General features: G+C 37.7%; 1 protein-coding gene across 2 annotated transcripts in view; it reads left to right on the top strand.

Annotated features, from left to right (window-relative positions):
* DOCK4 (dedicator of cytokinesis 4) overlaps nt 1-20,629 on the top strand; it is a 432,507-nt gene that overhangs the window by 354,338 nt on the left and 57,540 nt on the right. For both annotated transcript variants that reach the window (XM_047849499.1, XM_047849498.1), the window contains exons 28-32: nt 6,006-6,081; nt 8,123-8,223; nt 9,730-9,788; nt 17,444-17,592; nt 19,309-19,394. In XM_047849499.1, coding sequence (XP_047705455.1) covers nt 6,006-6,081; nt 8,123-8,223; nt 9,730-9,788; nt 17,444-17,592; nt 19,309-19,394 — 471 coding nt within the window. The remainder of the gene's footprint in view (nt 1-6,005; nt 6,082-8,122; nt 8,224-9,729; nt 9,789-17,443; nt 17,593-19,308; nt 19,395-20,629) is intronic.

The following is a 20,629-nucleotide window of genomic DNA, read 5'->3' as shown; positions in this document are numbered from 1 at the left end:
AGATCTATGTAGTGAATAGGTGATTTATGGAATCAAAGATTCTTAGGAGAGGTCATTCATTTCCTGACCCATCCATTTAGCAAATCTTTTTTGTTGCCTACAGTATAAAATAAATTCCATAAAAATAGAGCACAGTTATTTGAAGATGTTTATGAAAGGAACTTTGCTCTGTACTGGGATTGGAGAGCTCTTTCATTAGGAAGTCAAACTTGAGCTGAAAGCTAAAGCAGGAGTTAACAGGTAGACAGCAAAGGAAGAATGTTCTTACCAGCAGGAATAGCATATACAAAGGCCCTGTGGTCAGGATGAATGTGGTACATTTAAATGCACCAAAGGACTGTTACTATGGCTGAAACATGAGGAGAGAAGGAACCAATAAAGATGAGGTGGGAAGATGAAGACAGAGCCCAAATATTAGGGAGTAGAGAAACATGAAAGAAACCTAGAAGAACCAGTTAGTAGCTTAATACAGCAGTGCAGGTAAGAGATGCTGATGGCTTGAACAGGTGGATAGCAGTGAAGGTAGTAAGAAGAACAATTTTGAAGATAGAGATAACATAACTTACAGGTGACTGGATGTGGGTAGAAGAGAAAAAATGGAAGATGGCCTTTAGAATTTTGGCTTGAACAAAAGGATGAATGGTGGTGCCATTCACTTTGGTGGGAAATACTGAGAGGAACAGCTTTGGTGGGGGGGAGGTGAAGAATCTTACGTTAAACAAGTTTGAGATGCTCTTAGATATCCAAGTGGAAACATAGAAGAGGAAGCTACCCATGCTTATATGGAACTGAGGGAAGGGGTTAGAGCTGATGATGTGCATTTGAGGGTCACCAGCATATGGATGGTATTTGAAGCCATGGAACTGAATGAGAGCACCCAGAAAGGAGTGTAGACTGAAAGGGGGAAGAATACTTAGAACAGAGCTGTAGAGGATACTGCTATTAAAGGTCAGGGTATGGAGAAGCATCCAGTAAAAGAGACTGAAAAGGAGCAGCCTGTGATTTAAAATGAGAACCAGCAGACTACAGTGTCCTGTGAAGTAAGTATTTCATGAAGGAAGGAATACCAAGAGCTGCTGGGAGGTTGAAGATGATGAAGACTGGCAGTTGACCCGGGATTTGGCAGTGCGGTGTAGAGATTGATGACCTTGACATGTGCTGTTGCAGTGGACCGATAGAGAAAGCCTTATATCAGAGTGAATTCAAGAACAGGTAGGAATTGAGAAAGTGAAAACAGTAAATATAAGCCGCTCTCTAGAAGTTTTGCTGTGAAAGGGAGCAGAGAAATGGGACTATATCTGGAAGGAATTAGGAGACTAGGACCCTTTTTAAAACATGGAATTATATAGTATTTTGGCTTATAGATAGGTCTGGCCCAGCAAAGACAGAAATACTGATGATACTAAAGAAAACAGGAATAAGTGAAGGAACAACTTGGGTAGGCAAGTGGGGATATCGAGAACTGCCTGTTCCCTCTCCACAGTCAGCTTGCACTGGAAATGACACCAGCCATGTAGGCCGTGCTTTTTGTGGTAAGACTTTCTCAACAAAAGAAGCTCTGATCTCATGCACACAAAGAAATCCTGACCTTAGCTAGGAGCATTGGCATAGTAACAGGAGGGAAGACAGGGTATGTGATAGTGATGATGAAAAAGTTGGATGGTAGGGCAGCTGATCTGTTAAGCACCCGCCAACATCACTACCACTGCTTTTTGTTCGTACTGGTGGTGTTTTTCTTTTAGAGTTATAATCCTTAAACAATTTTCCTGTCCAGGGGAGAGAGAAGATACTGATTTTTGCCAAAACTATCTATTAGTAAGATGAATGTGCCACACTCAAATAGTTATGGCAAATATTTACACAAGAACTTCCCACTTGGTCCCTATCCTGGTGAGTTGGGAGGAGCTGGCAGGAAGAATGAATACATGAAAGGAAAGGTTTCCTTAAGACCTGAGCCTAACAGGCCAAAACTGAGGCTGCTGACATGTGAGTGACTTTCTGCCACTACTGCTCAGTGGAGAAGGTCAAGGGAGTTGTTAAAATCCCTCTCTTTCAATCCTTGTTCCATTCTTCCTCACCCACACTGCATGCTTCCTTGACTAAAAGCAAAAGCACTTGGCTTCCTGCTTCCTTGTTTTGGCTTATGTTGTGCCCTCCACTTGGAGTGTCTTTGCTTCTGTTCTTTAAAATATCTTTCAAAGGGGTGTAAGATGTTTTACAAGCTTCTCATTTTAGAATTACCTACTACAGCAACCAAGGATAACAAAGCATAGGTTTAAATATAGTTGTGAGGCTACAATAGAACTTATTGTTTGGGGCGCCTGGGTGGCGCAGTCGGTTAAGCGTCCGACTTCAGCCAGGTCACGATCTCGCGGTCCGGGAGTTCGAGCCCCACGTCAGGCTCTGGGCTGATGGCTCAGAGCCTGGAGCCTGTTTCCGATTCTGTGTCTCCCTCTCTCTCTGCCCCTCCCCCGTTCATGCTCTGTCTCTCTCTGTCCCAAAAATAAATAAACGTTGAAAAAAAAAAAAAAAAAAGAACTTATTGTGGACTAGACCCTTGGTGAAACAGTGGTTAACAAGGCCAAATTCCCTAAACATCATTGCTCTCCAAGTCCAACCCTTCTGTCTTGTCTTCTCTCTGCAACACAGTCTCCAAAATGAAACAGGGTAATCAGGTGCATGAGAATCATCTGGCTGGGCCCCACCTTGAACTCACCAGGCCATGGGTGGTGGTAAGGCCCTGAAGTCTTATGAATACTTGAGGTGATTATCATGCGCTCTGAAGTTTGAGAATCACTAGCTTGGATCAGTCCCTTGATGGCCTTCCAGGATTTTCATCTGCCCCAAGTGTCTTTGTGTTGATCCCTTCTGCCCCCATTAACACACCAGATTGTAGGGAGGTTACCTCCACGAATAGATTTCCTGAGGTTTTCAGTGTGTAAACATTAGTGTTGTTGATACCTAGTTTATCCACAAAGGGGCTTCTCCCAGTCCAGGTATCATTTGTGGAGGTGGGCTTTTGCTTGAGCACATTATCATCTTGGAGTAGTTTTCAAACTGACAAATTCTGAGAAATGGGATTTCTATAGCAAGGAGAGAGCGTTACTTAAAAAATACTTTCGAAATGCTAGAATCAGGTGGCAACTGAAAATCTTGAAGCCATAACTTTGACTTCCTGTGCACTGTTTCCTCTTTTATGTGTAAATTTTATTGTGCTGTGCCCACAGATTACAGCTGTCAGAAATGATCCTTGTGGCTGCGTTTCTGTGGCAGATATCAGTAATTTGACCATTTGTAGTAACAGACTGCAAACCTTTCTTGGCTATTGAATTGGAGTGCTGAGATTTGAAATGTCCTTAATATTCAGAAACTGAGTCATGAGTAAAAGAATAAAACCAAAGGAGCCACATGATTTTGGATAAATTGGAACAAGTAAAGAAAGATCCCTAAACACCACAGGTATCAACTGTAATGAAGGAGCAATAATGCATAAATGCCTTCAGCTGACTTGGGGACCTGTGTGCCAGGATACTGACTCAGTGCTGAGTTACCATAAAAAGCTCTCAGAGCTGCCTCTGTGTCTTGGGCTGAATGTTATAAGCATAAATGAAAGGCATTTGAAGTAGACTCATTTTAGGTCTTTCTAGCCCAGAGGAGTCTTACTTTTGGAGATCTTACTCTCAGCATATCAAATATATTAAATAGATCCACAAACCACATTTTACTGAAGAAAAAAACAATTTTTACATTTTGCTTTTTAAACTACTAGCCTACGAGTAAATTATTTAACTCCAATTGGTTGTGATTTCGCAGCATTTCTGTACAGTTGGGAATTCTTGTGAAGATTTTAAAAGTAACCTATACTTTTTTTTAATACAATAGAAGTTACTGAAATGTGAAATTGAACATTTAATGAAATCAGTAATGTTGCATTCTCTGGAAGTGTAATTAACCTTTTTTAGTTTTTATTTTGCAGTTTAAAATTTTGATCCCATTTTATTTTTTCAGGTCTCAGTATTTTCCAAAGCCCTTCAATAGCATTCCGTTTTCTGATAATTAAGCTTTAGTTTCATAAAATAAGTTTTGGATAGACTACTTTCTTTGGACATTTTAATGATTTCTTCAGTTGTCATCATTACTTTTGCTAGTGGCTACTGAAAATTGCCACTTTATGCTATTTTCAGGTGATTTCTGTCTTTGATAGGAAATTCACTGATGATACCCTGCTGTTTTGGGGGTTGAAGACACCATAGGACTTTGCAATTTCATAGGCTTTGCTTATACTTAACTTTCCTAGTAAGGTTCGTTGAAAGATGTAATTGACATATGTAAAATGAACATGCATGTACCACAGTGCTTGCTCATGGTAGAGCAGGTACCCAAGGCATGGTGGTTTTCTGCTCTTTCCCTTTCTTTACCCTGAGCTTCACGTTCAGTCATCCAACCCCTTAGTCTCATTAATACTCTCCTATCCCAGGAGAAGGCTCTAATAGTGAGTTTTCCAGAACATAACAGTAATGAGCCTTTATGTCCCTCAAAGACTGCAAATACTCTTCTGGTTAGTAAATATCCTTCTAATCTATGTTTCACCAATAGGATAATCAAGTTGATGGGGTGTTGTTTCATTTTATTTGGGGTCATACAGCTCTACTCTTCGATTCCAAATCCTGTGGTGAGAACTGGAGTCCGATCACATCACAAACTCCCATCAGGCATGCATCTCAGCAAAGGCCAAGGAGGTTTCCGAATGTCAACCATGTATATATACCATTTGTGTATGGTATTTTGGGGAGTGGCCTATCTCGTTTCAGCATAATTCTGTATGTAATATGAAATCAACTGGATATGTATTCAGTTTTGGATGTCAACTACTATAGCTGTAAAAAGGAGCAGGTTTTGAACAAATTGCATAAGTCTAGAGTTAACCAAGAATGCTCACCAAACCCTTCCCTTTTACTCTCCCCAGCAAGCTACACGTGGCTGCATGTGACTCCTTGTCAGGCCTCCCCTACTTTCTCTAGCCCTGAGATGCCCCATTCTCTGAATTGTTCTAATAGCCCCTGGCAGTTTCATACAGTGTAGTGCTGGGTTATAGACAATTTCACAGTCTGTAATTGTTTCTTTAGTGGCATTCTGTCACCAAGAGAGAGGGAGTCTGCCTTCAGGAGCTCTTGCATGCCCCCTAATACCTGGAACAGGGGAAACAGAGAGAAGACCTATAATAAATATTCAATATATTCTTTCATTTTATCTATTTCTTCTTTAGGCTCCATTTCTTTTTCTGCATTTTTTTTAAAGTGTGGCTTTCTCCCATGTTCATCAAACATGGAATATTATATTTGAAGTAATCATTTTGCTTTCTTCAGAAATTAATAATACCATAAAACATCAGGAGATTAATGTATTTCTGCCTGAGTTGTATGAATTCATAGATCTTTGTATCATTTTACAAAGAACTTAAGTGATTGATTTTTTTTTCTTTTTTTACCTGGTGTCCCTTTTCTCTGTTTCAAATATGAATTATCTAATATTGTCCCACATTGGGGGCAACTGGCTGGCTCAGTCAGTAGACCAGGGGACTCTTGATCTCGAGGTCATAATTTCAAGTTCCATGTTGGACGTAGAGATTACTTTTTAAAAAATTAAGGGGCCTCTGGGTGGTTCTGCCGGTTAAGGGTCCGACTTTGACTCAGGTCATGATCTCTCGGTTCCTGAGTTCAAGCTCTGCATTGGGCTCTGTGCTGACAGCTCGGAGCCTGAAACCTGCTTCACATTCTGTGACTCCCTATCTTTCTGCCCCTCTGCCATTCGCTGTCACTCTCTAAAAAATAAATAAACATTAAAAAAAATTAAATTTAAAAAAAGGTGCATGGTATTCAAATAATATTGTTCCACACGCTTTCTATAGGGTTTCTTTTATCTTAATTGCTTCTTTCTTATCTAATAAATGATTTTCACTAATGCAAAGTTTTGACCTTAAAATGTTCTTTTTTTTTTATCACTAGTGTTATTATTACAACAGTTCTATACCTGTCTGATGCACTTCGTAAGAATTTCTTAAATGAAAACTTTGATTATAAGGTAAGTATCAATCTGGATGACTATCCTGCCTGAGCTGAAATCTTTTACCTTGTACTTGAGGAAATTATCTAATGTATTTTCTTGCTCTTAACAATAGGAAAGTAAATTTATTCCACCTCCCCTATACCCTAAATTTATCTTGGGCCATTGTAGTTTTCATTATGAATAATATTCAAAGAGTTTTCATTATATTTGTCAACAAGCTAGGGCTTTTATCCTGCTTGTCAACCTACTGGAAATCCTAGTGCTTAAGAGGAGGTAGTTCTGTGTTGTTACTATAAATTTTTATTCGTCTTTCCTGTATGGTCCTTATGTGTGACAAAGGGAACTTAGAACATACGTTTTTAAGACATTTTTTAAAATAGACTTTATATGAAGAAAATGTTGACAAAGTCAACACTTCAGTTCCTTTACTTCTCCATCTTCACATTTTTTTAGAATGAATTAAAAAATACATTGAAAGATAGGTAAAATTCTTTAAGGCAGAACTGTCTATACATCTATAATTTGTTATGCCTAACAATTCATGATAGATTATTTTTTAAATGGGAAATGATAAATGGTAAACCAAGATGGGCAGTGGCTATTTTGGCTTCCCTTCTTAATGATATTTTATATTTTTGGCATCTTTATTTCTTATTCTTTCTAATTAACATTTTTCATATTAAACATTTAAGAAAAGGTCCACATTTGGATAATTACAAGGTGTTTTAAAAACCACAAATGCAGTAAAGACCTTTGGAATTGAAAGGTTGCCTAATATATCTTTATATCATATCATACAATAATAAATAGATCAAAATATCATGATCACAGCTCTACCTTTTTTTATGTTTGTTTATTTTTGAGAGAGAGAGACAGAGAGAGAGACAGAGAGAGAGACAGAACATGAGTGGGGGAGAGGCAGAGAGAGAGGGAGACACAGGGTCTGAAGCAGGCTCAAGTCTCCAAGCTGTTAGCACAGAGCCTGATGCAGGGCTTGAGCTCACGAATTGTGAGATCATGACCTGAGCCAAGGTCAGGCAATCAGCCAACTGAGCCACCCAGGTGCCCACAACACTCCTTTTTAATACTCAAGTTGTTTCTGCTATTTTATTCTTATAAATTTCTCTATGTACCTTCTTACACAATCAAACGTGGTGTATGTCTCTAGTTTTGTTTTTTTGTTTTTTGTTTTTGGATAAACATCTGTAAGTGGAATTGTTGAGTTAAAGGTTGTACCAGTTATATTTGATTGCTTATATGTATGCCAACCTGGAATTATCGACTAAATTAATATTTTGTGAAGCATCTGTTCTTGACTTTTGTTCATTATTTTGCTTAGTTTTATCATATTCTTTTTTGTTTGTAAGAGCTCTTTATATATAAAAGATATTTATAGTGTTTCTCCTACTTATTTCTAATTGTACTTGGTGTCAGTGGAGAAGTAGTGTCCTTTCGTTATGTCATGTGTTTGGGTTAAGTTTATTTTGGGGAATTTTATTCTGATCTCATTCTGATGCTGTTTTTAATGTAAGAAAACTTAGACAAAGATTTGTCTGGGCAGGGAATTTTTATATACTGTCTGAATTTAAAGTTGTTAGCATATCCAGAGAAGTGTACGCCTTTTTTTTTTTTAATTCTCCATTAAAAGGAGTTCCAAAAATGAATTCTTACAGGAATAAAGTAACCCAACTTATACCGCAGCTTCCGTGGAGATACTCAGACATATAAGAGAAACGAAACACCTACCATTTAACATATACCAGAGAGCTTATGAAACCTAGGATACGGCATTGGCACAGTGTATAGATAGATAGTGTTTATTTGCTTTACTTCTTTGTTCCAGCAAATTTCAAGCATATATACAAGTAGAGAGAGTAGTGTAATGAACCCCCATATACCCATATCCAGCTTCAACTATTATCAACACAGGGTCAATCTGATTTCAACTATGCCCACATTCCTTACCACTGTTGAAGCAAAGCAAAGATATAATGTCGCTTAACCTGTACATATTTTTGTAACACTATAGTATTTAAATATTTTGTTCTCGTTCTAGATTTGGGATTCCTACTTTTACCTCGCAGTCATTTTTATAAACCAATTGTGTCTACAGTTAGAGATGTTCACACCTTCCAAAAAGAAAAAGGTGTTAGAAAAGTAAGTAGTAGTGTATCACTGGGTGCAATTATGAGGCAAATCAAATGTTGTGCCTTTAAAAGGGTGTTTAGTTCAAGTGATTCTTAAATCATGTCCATAACTGGAAACAACAATGGAGAGGCAATGAACAAGAGGACAAGAATCAGTCTTTTCTGGAAATTTTGAACTTACTTACTGTCCTCAGTCTTTCAGGAATCAGTGTACTATAGAAGCAAATACTAGGTATTTGTCCAAAGGATACAAAAATGCTGATTTGAGGGGGCACATGCACCCCAATGTTTATTGCAGTGCTATCAATAATAGCCAAAGTATGGAAAGAGCCCAAATCTCCATCGGCTGATAAATGGATAAAGAAGGTGTGGTATATACATATATATTGGAATTTTACTCCACAATCAAGAAGAATTAGATCTTGCTATTTGTAACAACATGGATGGAACTACAGTGTATTTATTGTTCTAAGGGAAAGAAGTCAGTCAGAGAAAGACAGATATCATATGATTTCACTCATGTGGAATTTAAGATACAAAACAGATGAACATAAGGGAAGGGAAGCAAAAATAATATAAAAACAGAGAGGGAGACAGACCATAAAAGACTCTTAAATACAGAGAATAAACAGAGGGTTGCTGGTGGGGTGTTGAGGGGGGTGGGGGTATGGGCAAGTGAAAGAGGGGCATTGAGGAGACACTTGTTGGGATGAACACTGGGTGTTATATGTAAGTGATGAGTCACTAAATTCTGTTCCTGAAATCATTAGTAGATGATAGGTTAACCAACTTGGATTTAAATTAAAAAAAAAAAAGTGTAGGTTAAAGAAATGTCTAAAAATATAGGTGAAATCAAGAAAAATGTTTATTGAAAATAATGACATTTACCTTACATATTTATTAAAAGAGTAATAAAGTGGGGAATAAATAAAATTAAAAATTAAAAAAAGAATCAAATAAATTAGGGGATAGATCTTTTTTATTAAAGGATTTATACAAGAATTTACATTAGAAGCATTACGACACCTACATTAAACATCTTTAATTAAAAACACAGTGTCTTTGGGGCACCTGGGTGGCTCAGTCAGTTAAGTGTCTGACTCTTAACTTCAGCTCAGGTCATGATCTCACATTTTGTGGGTTTGAACCCTGTGTGAGGCTCTGTGCTGGCAGTGTGGAACCTACTTGGGATTCTCTCTCTCTGCCCCTCACCTGCTCAAATACCCTGTCTCTCTTTCTTTCTCTCAAAATAAATAAACTTTAAAACAAACAAAAAACATTGTGTCTTTTATTTTTATTTTTTTAAGATTTTATTTTTTAAGTAATCTCCATACTCAACATGGGGCTTGAACTCACAACACCGAGATCAAGAGTCACATGCTTCACCAGCTGAGCCAGCCAGCCACCCCCCAACATAGTGTCTTTTAATTCACATTGATAGTTTATATCTTAAAGAGACACAAATACCTTTTGTTCTGAAGGCTTTGTATCAGGTTTGCTTTTTGTTTTATTTCAGGTATGGTGACATGCGCGTCACAATGGGTTGTGAAATTTTCAGTATGTGGCAAAACCTAGGTAAGTAATGGAAAGAGAAGCCACCTCCATTGTAGTTGATCACTGTACTTTTAAGTGTGCAAATGAAGGACAATTTACCAATGATGGCATTTGAAACCAAGTGTCTATATCAATAGTTATCATAGAGAGTAATTGATATTTTGGAATTGAATATGGTTATAACTAATTTTTTAAATTGGTACCTGTCTGAAAAATCAACTTACCTTTGTGTGTTTCATTATTCATGAACGATAAATTTTATAATCTACCAATGCTCCAATAATACATTTTTAGCAATGAGCTAATCTTTCAGAATTTGGGATTGTAACAACTCAAAATTTCTAGAACTCTGAATTGAGGCTATGAATCATAACAAATTTAGAATTAACTTGATGAAGCATTGGCTTGTGCACCAGTACTCTTAAAAACTTGACAGCATGGATCTATATCATAAAGAGTATAGCCGAAGGATTTTAAAGCATCTGCAGTTGCTAAGATACTATTAGATTCCGTTTTGTTAATGACACAGCAGATAGAGCGTATTACTATAGTAAATTGTTGACCCTGACCTGGTTGCATGGAAAAGAATAATATTTGGAAAATAAATTGTTTTATGATCTCATTGGCATATGGTTTCTTTATAGAGATCCAACTTATTTAATTTTGTATGCTAATTGTGCAAGTTTATAGTATTCATTTACTATTACTGCATTGTAAATTTCTCCTTGCAATTCATTAAAGTGATGGGCTTATTTGAATTGAATATGTAATGATCTAAAAGTATCTTTTGGGCTCATCCAAGCACAACTTGGAAATGGCAGGATTTGTTTTCTGTAAATGAAAATAGAACCATTATCATTTTACTTCATGTGACAGAATGATTTTTGACCAGGATCTGTATATATACATAGTGATATTCATAGCAATTTGAGGAAGCCTTGTTAAATATAATTGAGCCCCTGTTCAGTGCTTGCTGGTAATTTCAGCAAATAAGTGAGTTAGCATCTTGAAAGCAATCTCCACCTGTCTAAGGCCAGCTAGAAGAAGTCTAGGATGTATCTTTAGATTCAGCTCAAAAATAGCATCAGTTTGTCTTACTTGATGAGTACCCCTCTCAGTCTTTATGTTTTGTTAATTCTTTGTGGTGTTTTTCAAAAGCAGATAAAGCCCTGTACTGCCCATATTGCATTTGGCATTAATTTAACAAGATGTTTTCCAAAGAATGCTGCATTGGAATGCTGTTGTGGTTGATTAAATCCTTGTCAGAGCTCAAATGATAAAACCAGGACAGATTCGTTTGAGTTACCAGAATGTTAGAAAACATGGCAGATTTCCCTTTTAGATGAATATTAGCCTTGCTAATGGTTATGTGGTTGTTTCCACATAAATCTTTACTCAAGCCAGGATAGCTATGCACTTAGGGCCATGACCATGGGCTTGTTAAATAAATCTGGTGCCTTTAGTCTCCCTAATGATCTCATGATATACTTGATAAACTTTCCCCAGCTATTTTGTCCTTAAAACAAAAATATTTCTACCTCTCTGGTTTTTGTGTTAAATTATTTCTTTGTTTCGCTCAAAAATATAGACAATGTGGAAAATCTCTGGAACATATGGATCCCCCCAACACATGATCATGTCAGTAGTCTTTAGAACATCGGTAAAATGGACCTGGAGCCCCAGCAGCATCACTGGGAGCTTGTGAGAGATGCAAATGACCTGGCTCCACCCCAGACCTACTGAAACAGAATCACTGGGAGTGGACACAACTGTGTTTTAATAGGTTATCCAGATGATTCTTGACTAAGGATTGGAAAGCACTGCTTTAGATACTATCCCCTTTCTTTGTTTTCCCAGCCCTAAAGACTAGCTCTAGCTTAGTTCTAGCAGTCTGTTAGAAAAGGCTCATTATACTCAATACAAATTCCCAGCATGACATAGTTCAAATACAAGATGAGGGTAAATTTTCACCTCATTCCTTTGTTTTTGTATTATTTCCCTGGAGTTGTGTCCTGACTTTTCTAAGACTTCCAAAACATAAGGTGAATTTTAAAGATCACTGCTATTGTACAACAACTAGACTTGGGAAATGTTTAGAAGTGTTAAAGCCTCTCTTGCGACATGAATTTTTACAAAATGATAAGAAAAATGATAAGAAAAAAAGGATTTGGAGTGCTATTTTAACACCCCTTAGAGACCTTAATTCAGCTTGTTACTTAGGAATCTGAAAATATATTTATTACAATTTGGTTTATGGAAGATGTCACATTGAGTGTTTAGAATGCTAAAGATTTTATTCAGATAATTATAGATGTCCATTTCTTAATGGAACAGGCCAACAAATTCAATGTAACATAATTCATAAAGCCCTGGCTATGTGCAAGTTATTTGGAGAGATATAACAAAAATGGTCCATGTCTATACAGAGCTTAGTTTTAAAATGTTACATTTTAAACCTTTTGTCCAGTTTCTGTGAGACAAGAAAAATCTTGATAAAAACCAATCACCATGTTTTAGTAAAGCAAGTAAGCTTTATGATTTTATAAATCAAGATCCTCAGTAGTTTTTAGTAGATATAAAAAACGCTAACTATTAGAAAGTAAATTGCAGAAAGGAAATAATACTCAGAGTAATTAATACATTTTTGGCCATTTGAAACTACCCAGTTAGTCTAATACAGAAACAAAATTTTACTGAACAATTTTTATTATTATTATTATTATTATTATTATTATTATTATTATTATTATTTTAGACAGAGGGAGAGCTGGGGAGAGGGATGAAAAGAGACAATCTTAAGCAGGCTCCATGCTGAACGTGGAGCCTGATGAGGGGCTTGATCTCATGACCCTGGGATCATGACCTGAGCCCAAATCAAGAGTCACATGTTCAACCAGCTGAGCCACCCAGGCACCCCTGAACAATATTTTTCAATCAGATTTTGGTCATTAATATTTACCTAGAAGTGTGGAAACTCTTTCATATGCTAGGAACAAGTTGGTTCTTCCATTCTGTTGAGGACAAGGAATAAAGGGCACATGTAATTTTGTCTGCTTTTAAGCACAAAGCTGTACGATTTCCGAATCTGATCATTATATCCCTAGATTTACCTATGAACAATGGACCATATAGCGATTATAGGTTTAATTTTTTGAGGAAATGCCATACTGTATTCCACAGTGACTGTACTATTTTACATTCCCACTAACAGTACACATGAGTTCCATTGTCTCCACATCCTTGCCAACGCTTGTTCTTTTCTCTCTTTTTCTCTCTGTCTTTTTTAGAATAGCCATCCTAAGGTGTGTGAGGTGGTATCTCCCTGTGGTTTTGATAAAATACTTTTGAAGAGTAAAGACCAAGTAGTGAAAAGCGAATACCTTTTCTTAAATGTGTTCATTTTCAAGTGGAAGGACTAAAAATGTTCTGTCAAGACAAGGGGAAAGAGAAGGGGGAAGGCATAAATCCCCGCCCCCCAATTTTATACATTAGCACTATACTTACAAGAATAGTCTACAAAGAAAGAAGCTAGTCTTGACTACTGTGTCCCACCTTTGACATTCATCATGCTTCAAGGTTAAGTTGTTTCTTGCTATTTTTAGTTGAACTAACATTCTTACTAAATATAAAGTGGGCTCTTTTTTCCACATTTGCAAACACAGCGTCTTGTAACTGCTGTAGAAAAATCAATACTTCCCTAACAGGCTGTTCTGTGCCCATAAATATAAAACTCCAGCAGCCCAAGTAGCAGATGCCCTAAATACTTCAAAACAAGACCATGTGGCTGACAATTAGAGATGGGGAAAGTATACTAAATCTTCAGTTTAAAAAGAAATCATTTAAATAAAGTTTATTTTGCTGTTGTCATACATAGCTCAAAATTTTGCTTTGCTGATTGGGGAGGAATTAGGTTTACTATAGTGGAGAGCCTGTTCAGGTTTGCATAGGGTCTGTGTTCCCAGACTATGTTTTCAGCAAATAAGGCTACTTTCATGCATTCCTGTGTAGTGATTTAAATGTAGGTGTGGCCTGTCTACTGTCAGTAGAAAATCAGGCTACAAAATAGACTGTATGGACTTAGTTGGATTGTGATTAGAAGAAGCCAACTATAAATGACATGTTTTAGGACCATCAGAGAAAGTTTAATTTAGGCTGAGTTTTAGATTAAGGAATTATTGTTTGCCTTTGTTAGGTGTGGTAAAGGCATTGTAATTCTGTGTGTGTGTGTGTGTGTGTGTGTGTGTGTGTGTGTGTAAATAATAATGTCCTACCTTAAAGATGCTTACTGATTTGCATACAAGTAGAATGATATATCTCAGACTTGCTTTAAAGTACCCTAGAGGGGGGAAAATAGTTGCGGTGATAGACGAAACAGGATTGGCAAAAATGTAGATAATTGTATGGAGTACCTGGGTGGCTCAGTCGGTTAAACGTCCGACTTCAGCTCAGGGCATGATCTCACAGTTCATGGTTCGAACCCTGCGTCAGGCTCTGTGCTGATAGCTCAGAGTCTAAAGCCTGCTTCAGATTCTGTGTCTCCCTCTCTCTCTCTGCCACTCCTCCACTTATGCTCTGTCTCTCACCATCTCTCAAATAAACATTGAAAACAAGTTTCTTTTACATGTAGGTAATTGTTGAAGCTAGATGATGTGTATGTGGGGATTTGCTTTACTATTCTTTATAATTTTATGTATATTTAAGTTTTTTCATAGTAAACAATGTTTTATTGAAGTATAATTAACATATAGTCATGGTAGCTTCAGGTATACAGCATAGTGATTCAGCAATTCTGTACATTACTCAGTGCTCCCCAGGATAAATGTGGTCATCATCTGTCAACAAACAATGCATAGTAAAAAATTTTTCAAAGAAGCAAATCAGGTTGTAAAATGTCTATAAATAGAAGACTTTTTTTTTAAAAGGAGATTCAAAAATACTCGGGCAAACAGTGATAAATAAGTGCATGCTAATGCTGTTCTTGATTAGAGAGGGCCAAAGGATGCCAGGCCCAGGAAAGATTAAAAAGGAAGATGATAATGTTGCAGCTCTGAATCTCATTTCACCAAGCCAGGGAGGACTATTCGGGCTAGCAGGGAATTCAGTTTTATTTTGTCTTTCTTGCCACTTCTATTACCTCTCCTCCACACATACTCAAAGGCTGTGCAAAGATTTGGTGTCTTACACAGTCTCAAAACCGTGGGGAAGCCCTCCTGGTTATTGGTTACATGATGCATATATGGTCCCTTCAGTCCATGGCTCTGTGAGGGTATAGCATCCATGGTAGACCTGGAACCTCTGAGGCCATCCCCTAGGGGCAGAGTCATGGAATGGGTGTAAGGCCTGCTAATCTCAGGATGGGCTGGAAGTCTCCTTCCCTGTTTCTCTTTCTTCCCCTCTTTTGCCAGAATATCTTGAATAAGCATTGAGTAGGTTAGGCTTTTCCAAATGACAGTATGAGTTTTTGAGTTCAGGTTGCTTCTGCTTTCTGCCCTGATAAAAATAACTGAGGAAAGCAATCCCAAAAGCTGGCAGCTAGTTCCCTGCTTGAAATGTGTGTATTGGGAGGATGGGGGAGATACAGGGAGAAGAACTAGGGATTGACACTTCTCTATATTCTGCCACAGTGAGCTTGTTCAGTCTTGAAAGGACTCATTCTTTTGGAGGAAAGTGTACAAGGTTAGATTAATAAGGAAGTTTCTTCTGATGAATAAGAACGAGGTGTTCTTGCTTGAATGAGGAGAACTAAGGAGTGCCTTGGGAAAGATAAAATGGTACCTGGATCACAAAGAAAGGTAGGAGAGCAAAAGGAATTATAAGCCAAGTTTATTCCTCACACATAATGGGTATGAATAAGTAATTAAGAGATGGTGAGAAACAAATTACTTTTAATGAAACCTGAAAGAGAAAGGAAAAGACTGTGTGGTTTCAGTGTTGGAAAGGATAGGAACTTTCAGATAGGCTGGGGGGTGTGGCTTGTGTCCTGCTAATGTCCCTAGCATGGAGGAAAAGGGATGGGGAGCCACATGGTGAAGATTGCTGAACTGTTTCTAGGCACCTTCCAATCGCAAAACACAGTGACTTTACAAACACCTGCTTGGGTTTGCCTGTCTTTGATCTCATCCATCATTCCCCCCCCCCCCAATCTCCAAATGTTTCCTTTCATTTTCTTTTAAAAACCCCTCTAAAGCCAATATAAATTTAAAGTCCATATTTGCACCCCGGATTTATATATATCCAAGCTCTTCGGCCACACTCATGCCTTCTAGTTCAGAAAACAAAATAGAGAAAATGATAATTAATGCAAAGGTATGTAACTCCAAAATGTGCAAGTAACTCTGAATGGTATGAATTTGTGTATATTTGACTCTTGCATAAAAAAAGACCAAAGGTAGAAAAGAATAAGGCGAAACTATCTTCTTGCATGAAGCCAGCTCCCTTCTGCTTGGCTTCCTAACCTGTTCTATGGGTTTTATTAAATGATTGCTTTCAGTGTCACATGCTTCAGATGCTAAAAGTTAGTGCTTATTATCAAAATGAAACTCTGAGATTTAACATAGATGATTAGTGTAATGAACTGAAGTCAACACTCATTTGCTAGATGAAATCATCTGTGTCCACCCCACCCTCTACCTTCCTTTCCTCGGAAGTATCAGTACCATACCTTTGTGTACTTTGGTAATTATACCATTTTGAGTTCACTGTCGTTACACTGTAATCTTTTTAGAAAATTGTTACATTCTTTTTTTTTTTGAACTACCATTTACTTTTTTGTTTAGGCTGTGTGTTTATTATGTTTAAAAACATAAGAAAAATTATATGATGCATGGACCACTTTTTTCATATATAAAAAGTGCCTATTATTTTAACCACCCAGAGATAATAACCTTTGTGGTTAACATTAGGGGATAAATCTTCTTGACTACTTACCACTACATACACACACACACACACACACACACACACACACACACACACACATGTTTCGTCTTTTTAACGAAGGAAGTACCCATCCATACTGTATTTTACCTTGCTTTTTCTTTTTAAAAATTTTTTAACATTCATTTATTTTTGTGAGAGAGAGAGCGAGCGAGCAGGGAGGGGGCAGAGAGACAGAGAATCGGAAGCCGACTCCTGAGCCATCAGCACAGAGCCTGATGCAGGGCTTGAACTCACGAGCCCTGAGATCATGACCCAAGCTGAAGTCGGACACTTAACTGATTGAGCCACCTAGGCACCCTATGCCTTGCTTTTTCGGTTAATTGCATTGAGAAATGGCCTGTTATCCTTCCTAACCCTCATTTTTAGTGACTGCATAAAAAATTCAATGTGTGACTATATAATAGTATACATAACCAATTCCTGATGATTTAACTTTTGGTGTCATTTTAGTTCATCATTTTTAATTTGTGGTGTAATTTTTAATGGTATCTTACAGCTTTTTTTAACTGTGAAAAAGTAAATCCCTAGTTTTTTAATATAAAATGATGGAGAAATATTAATCAACATATGGAAATTTACTGTTTATATATCTGCTTAGGGAAATATATTCTTGCCTGGAGAGACAACTCTAATTGCATGTACTCCTAGCAATCATTTTAAATAAATTGAATAATATAAATTTTCTGAAATCTTCTTAAGATTGATATACTGAAACTTGAATGTTTGATTCAATTTAGGAGAGCACAAGCTTCATTTTATCCCTGCCTTGATTGGCCCTTTCCTGGAAGTGACCTTGATACCACAGCCAGATCTCCGGAATGTCATGATTCCTATTTTTCATGACATGATGGACTGGGAGCAGAGACGGACCGGCAATTTTAAACAGGTAGGTGGACGCGCTTCTCAGAACAGTTGAAAGAGTCTCAGTTCTGCTTGAACTTCTCTGGGCTACCAGATTCCACTCTGAGCTGGGAAAATAAGTATCGAACAGGCTTTCAAGGGGCCTAGATTCCAACCTTGCCTGCCTTCTCCCGTTCATATGGCCTTGGTCACCTCTCCAGTTCGTGTTCCCCCAAGCCCCTGTGGAAGCCCTAAAATCCCTTTCAGCTGAAAAATTCTGCAACTTCCAAGTCTTTGTTAAAGAGCTGGCAGAGATTCTTTTTGTTCCCAGTTGGCCACAACACAGAGGAATTGGAAGGTTAACGATTCTTAAAATCATTGGCCTCTCAGTGGTTCACACATTGCATTTGGTGAATGGCTTAGTTTTGATCATTTGGTGCACAGAATGTTTTATTGCTTTTTGCTTGAAGCATTGAGAATTAATTTAAACAGGAAGGCAGTGGAAATTCTTGCAAAGGAGATTCTGAAGAGACGAGCCTATCATTTCTCGTTGACTAGGTTCTGCTAGGTCTGCTCCAGTTTTGGAAAGAATAGATGTTTTTATTACAAAATCAGATCATGTAAGACATCAGCTGATTTGCCATGCCAGGTTACTCAAGTTAGAGATGGTAGACTTCCCTTCTGTCGGCGCTGTCCCGCACTAACTTGTACACGCTCACCTGTGTGAAGGATCTGGCGCCCCCTTCATGCTTCTCCCAGTGAAGCCTCTCTCAAATTTTAGAAATGATTGTCAAGGGTCTGAGCAAGCTGAATGCATACGCAGCACCCTCCCACTGCCAGAAGCATGGCTTTCTCCTGTATCCATATCTACGTTTCTTTTCAAGAAAGCTAATCACTGAACAAAAGGCTATTTTAAAATTGTTCTCGTGGGGGGGGGACCCCACTGTCCTTTCCTTTTGTCTTCATACCCTTATTAGAATTTGATTCAAAGGAATAACTGAGCTTAGTCCTTTGACAATGTCACATATCCCTCCCAATCTGTCATTGCTTACCTCTCTCTGGCCATGCAGGGGTGTTTCATTTTCTGTCTCTGCTGCCTCAGACAGATGAAGGGGCTATTTCTGCTTTTTCTGATACTCAAGGCCTAAAGGATTTACATTCTCGAAGATATAAATGTTTTGACTACAGTTTGTCAGGAAATATGTCCTTTCTCTCTCATGTAGCTTATTGCTGACTTAGAATATTTCTATGGATCTACCATCTGTACATGGATAAGGCAAGTTCTCATCTTGAGCAGAGAGATTTAGGGCAACCTCGAACTGTTTTGAGAAAGAAAAAAAAACATGAAACACATCAAAGATTTAAATTAACGTCTGTGGGTATGTTACTCTGCTAATGTTCTTACACATATAGTGATTTTTTTTTAAATAAATAAATAAGTAGGACTTGCCAGTTTTTATAGCTCTTAAAAAAATTCACATGTTTAAGCGGGGCTGCAAGCATTTGTGTTTGAGTCAACAAATAGATAGATGTCTTTGGTGGCAGCAAACGCTACCCTGCCGGGAGTTTGAAGTTGTGCTACTCTATCTAAATTAGCCCCTAGAATTCCAAGGGGACATCTGCTATTAACCGCAGCTTATGATAACATTGCTTTCACAAAATTTGCTGCCTTTTCCCTTGCAGACTTGAGTATGTTTCAGTTTGCCTAGAAATCCCATTTTGTGAAGGGAAAGAAAGGGAGTAATATTTGGGTATGTTTCAGGTGGAAGCTAAGCTAATTGACAAACTGGACAGCCTGATGTCAGAAGGCAAAGGTGATGAAACATACCGTGAGCTCTTCAACAGTATGTGAGTAATATGTTTATCTCATGTTGATTCCATCCAGAGGATTTTGTGTCCGTGCTTAGCGGCTGAGAGCTGCAAAGACAGCTTGGGTCTCGCAGGAATGCTTTGTCTTTGTGGAGTGTGAAATAAAGGATAATTGCCAAACTCTGGCAAATGGATCTTATTGTGTTGATGATTAGACACGTCTCCTTATTTTAATCTCTGATGAGGTCAGGTCACATGTGTTATGTAACAAATCTCACTCTTTTCAAGCCCCAGAATTAAAACCAGGCTGCAAGATAATGATTTTAAGTAGGGTTAACGGTGGGGGTGGTGGGAGGGGCGGGGCGTGGGAAATGGTGTGATTCTCGGGTTCCTGTGCAATGCTTTCCAAAGCAAGATATCCTTGGCTGATTTGTTGTTGGCGAAACTAACATAGTTGGCATGTTTTTCAATACTTGATTTAATTCATCGATACCCATTGCTCACCCACCATTATTAATTGCTTTCTGAATGTTTCTTATTAGAATATCACAGAAGCAAGTCATTTTTAGTAAATTCTCTAATTTGGATTTGAATGGAGGCTAAATACCACAAGAGTGCTATAAGGAGACTTTGAAGTTGTCCTTATGGACAGAAGGGCAGAATGTGACCAAGTGCAGGATGAATTGCTTATACCAAGGTTTCATCCACTGTGTGAGATGACCAGAGAGGATATGTGAGAGTGTTTTAGTATTTTAGGAGTTTAATTCTAACACTTGTTTTCTCTACATTTTCTGTGGATCTCAGTCATTTTCAGTCCTAGGATATTGATAAAGTGCTTCTATTTGAAGGAAGGACTACCTCATTGTGCTTGGAGAATGTTTGCACTTCTTTCAGAAGTGCAAAAATAATTCAGAGATACCTTTTCTATTACAAAATATACTCTTACTTGTATTTGTGCCTAAGTGTCACGTAAAACTATTAATGCTTTTGGGGCACCTAGGTGGCTCATTCGGTTAAGCGTCTTGATTTCAGCTCAGGTCTTGATCTCAGGTTTGTGAGGTCAAGCCCCACATTGGGTTCTGCACTAGGCATGAAGCCTACTTTAAAAAAAAAAAAAACTATTAATGCTTTAAAACTGATAGCCAAATGCCAAGTTGTATAATTCATCTTATGATTAATTTAGAAAAGTAGATATATTAGTATACAGGTTTACAAAGTATTATTAGTGACTGATAGATTTAAACTTGCCTGATTGAAAATCATCCCTGAAGCTT

Source organism: Prionailurus viverrinus, chromosome A2, assembly GCF_022837055.1.
Source record: "Prionailurus viverrinus isolate Anna chromosome A2, UM_Priviv_1.0, whole genome shotgun sequence".
Lineage (NCBI taxonomy): Eukaryota > Metazoa > Chordata > Mammalia > Carnivora > Felidae > Prionailurus > Prionailurus viverrinus.
This window is presented reverse-complemented; position numbering and strand designations above follow the sequence as displayed.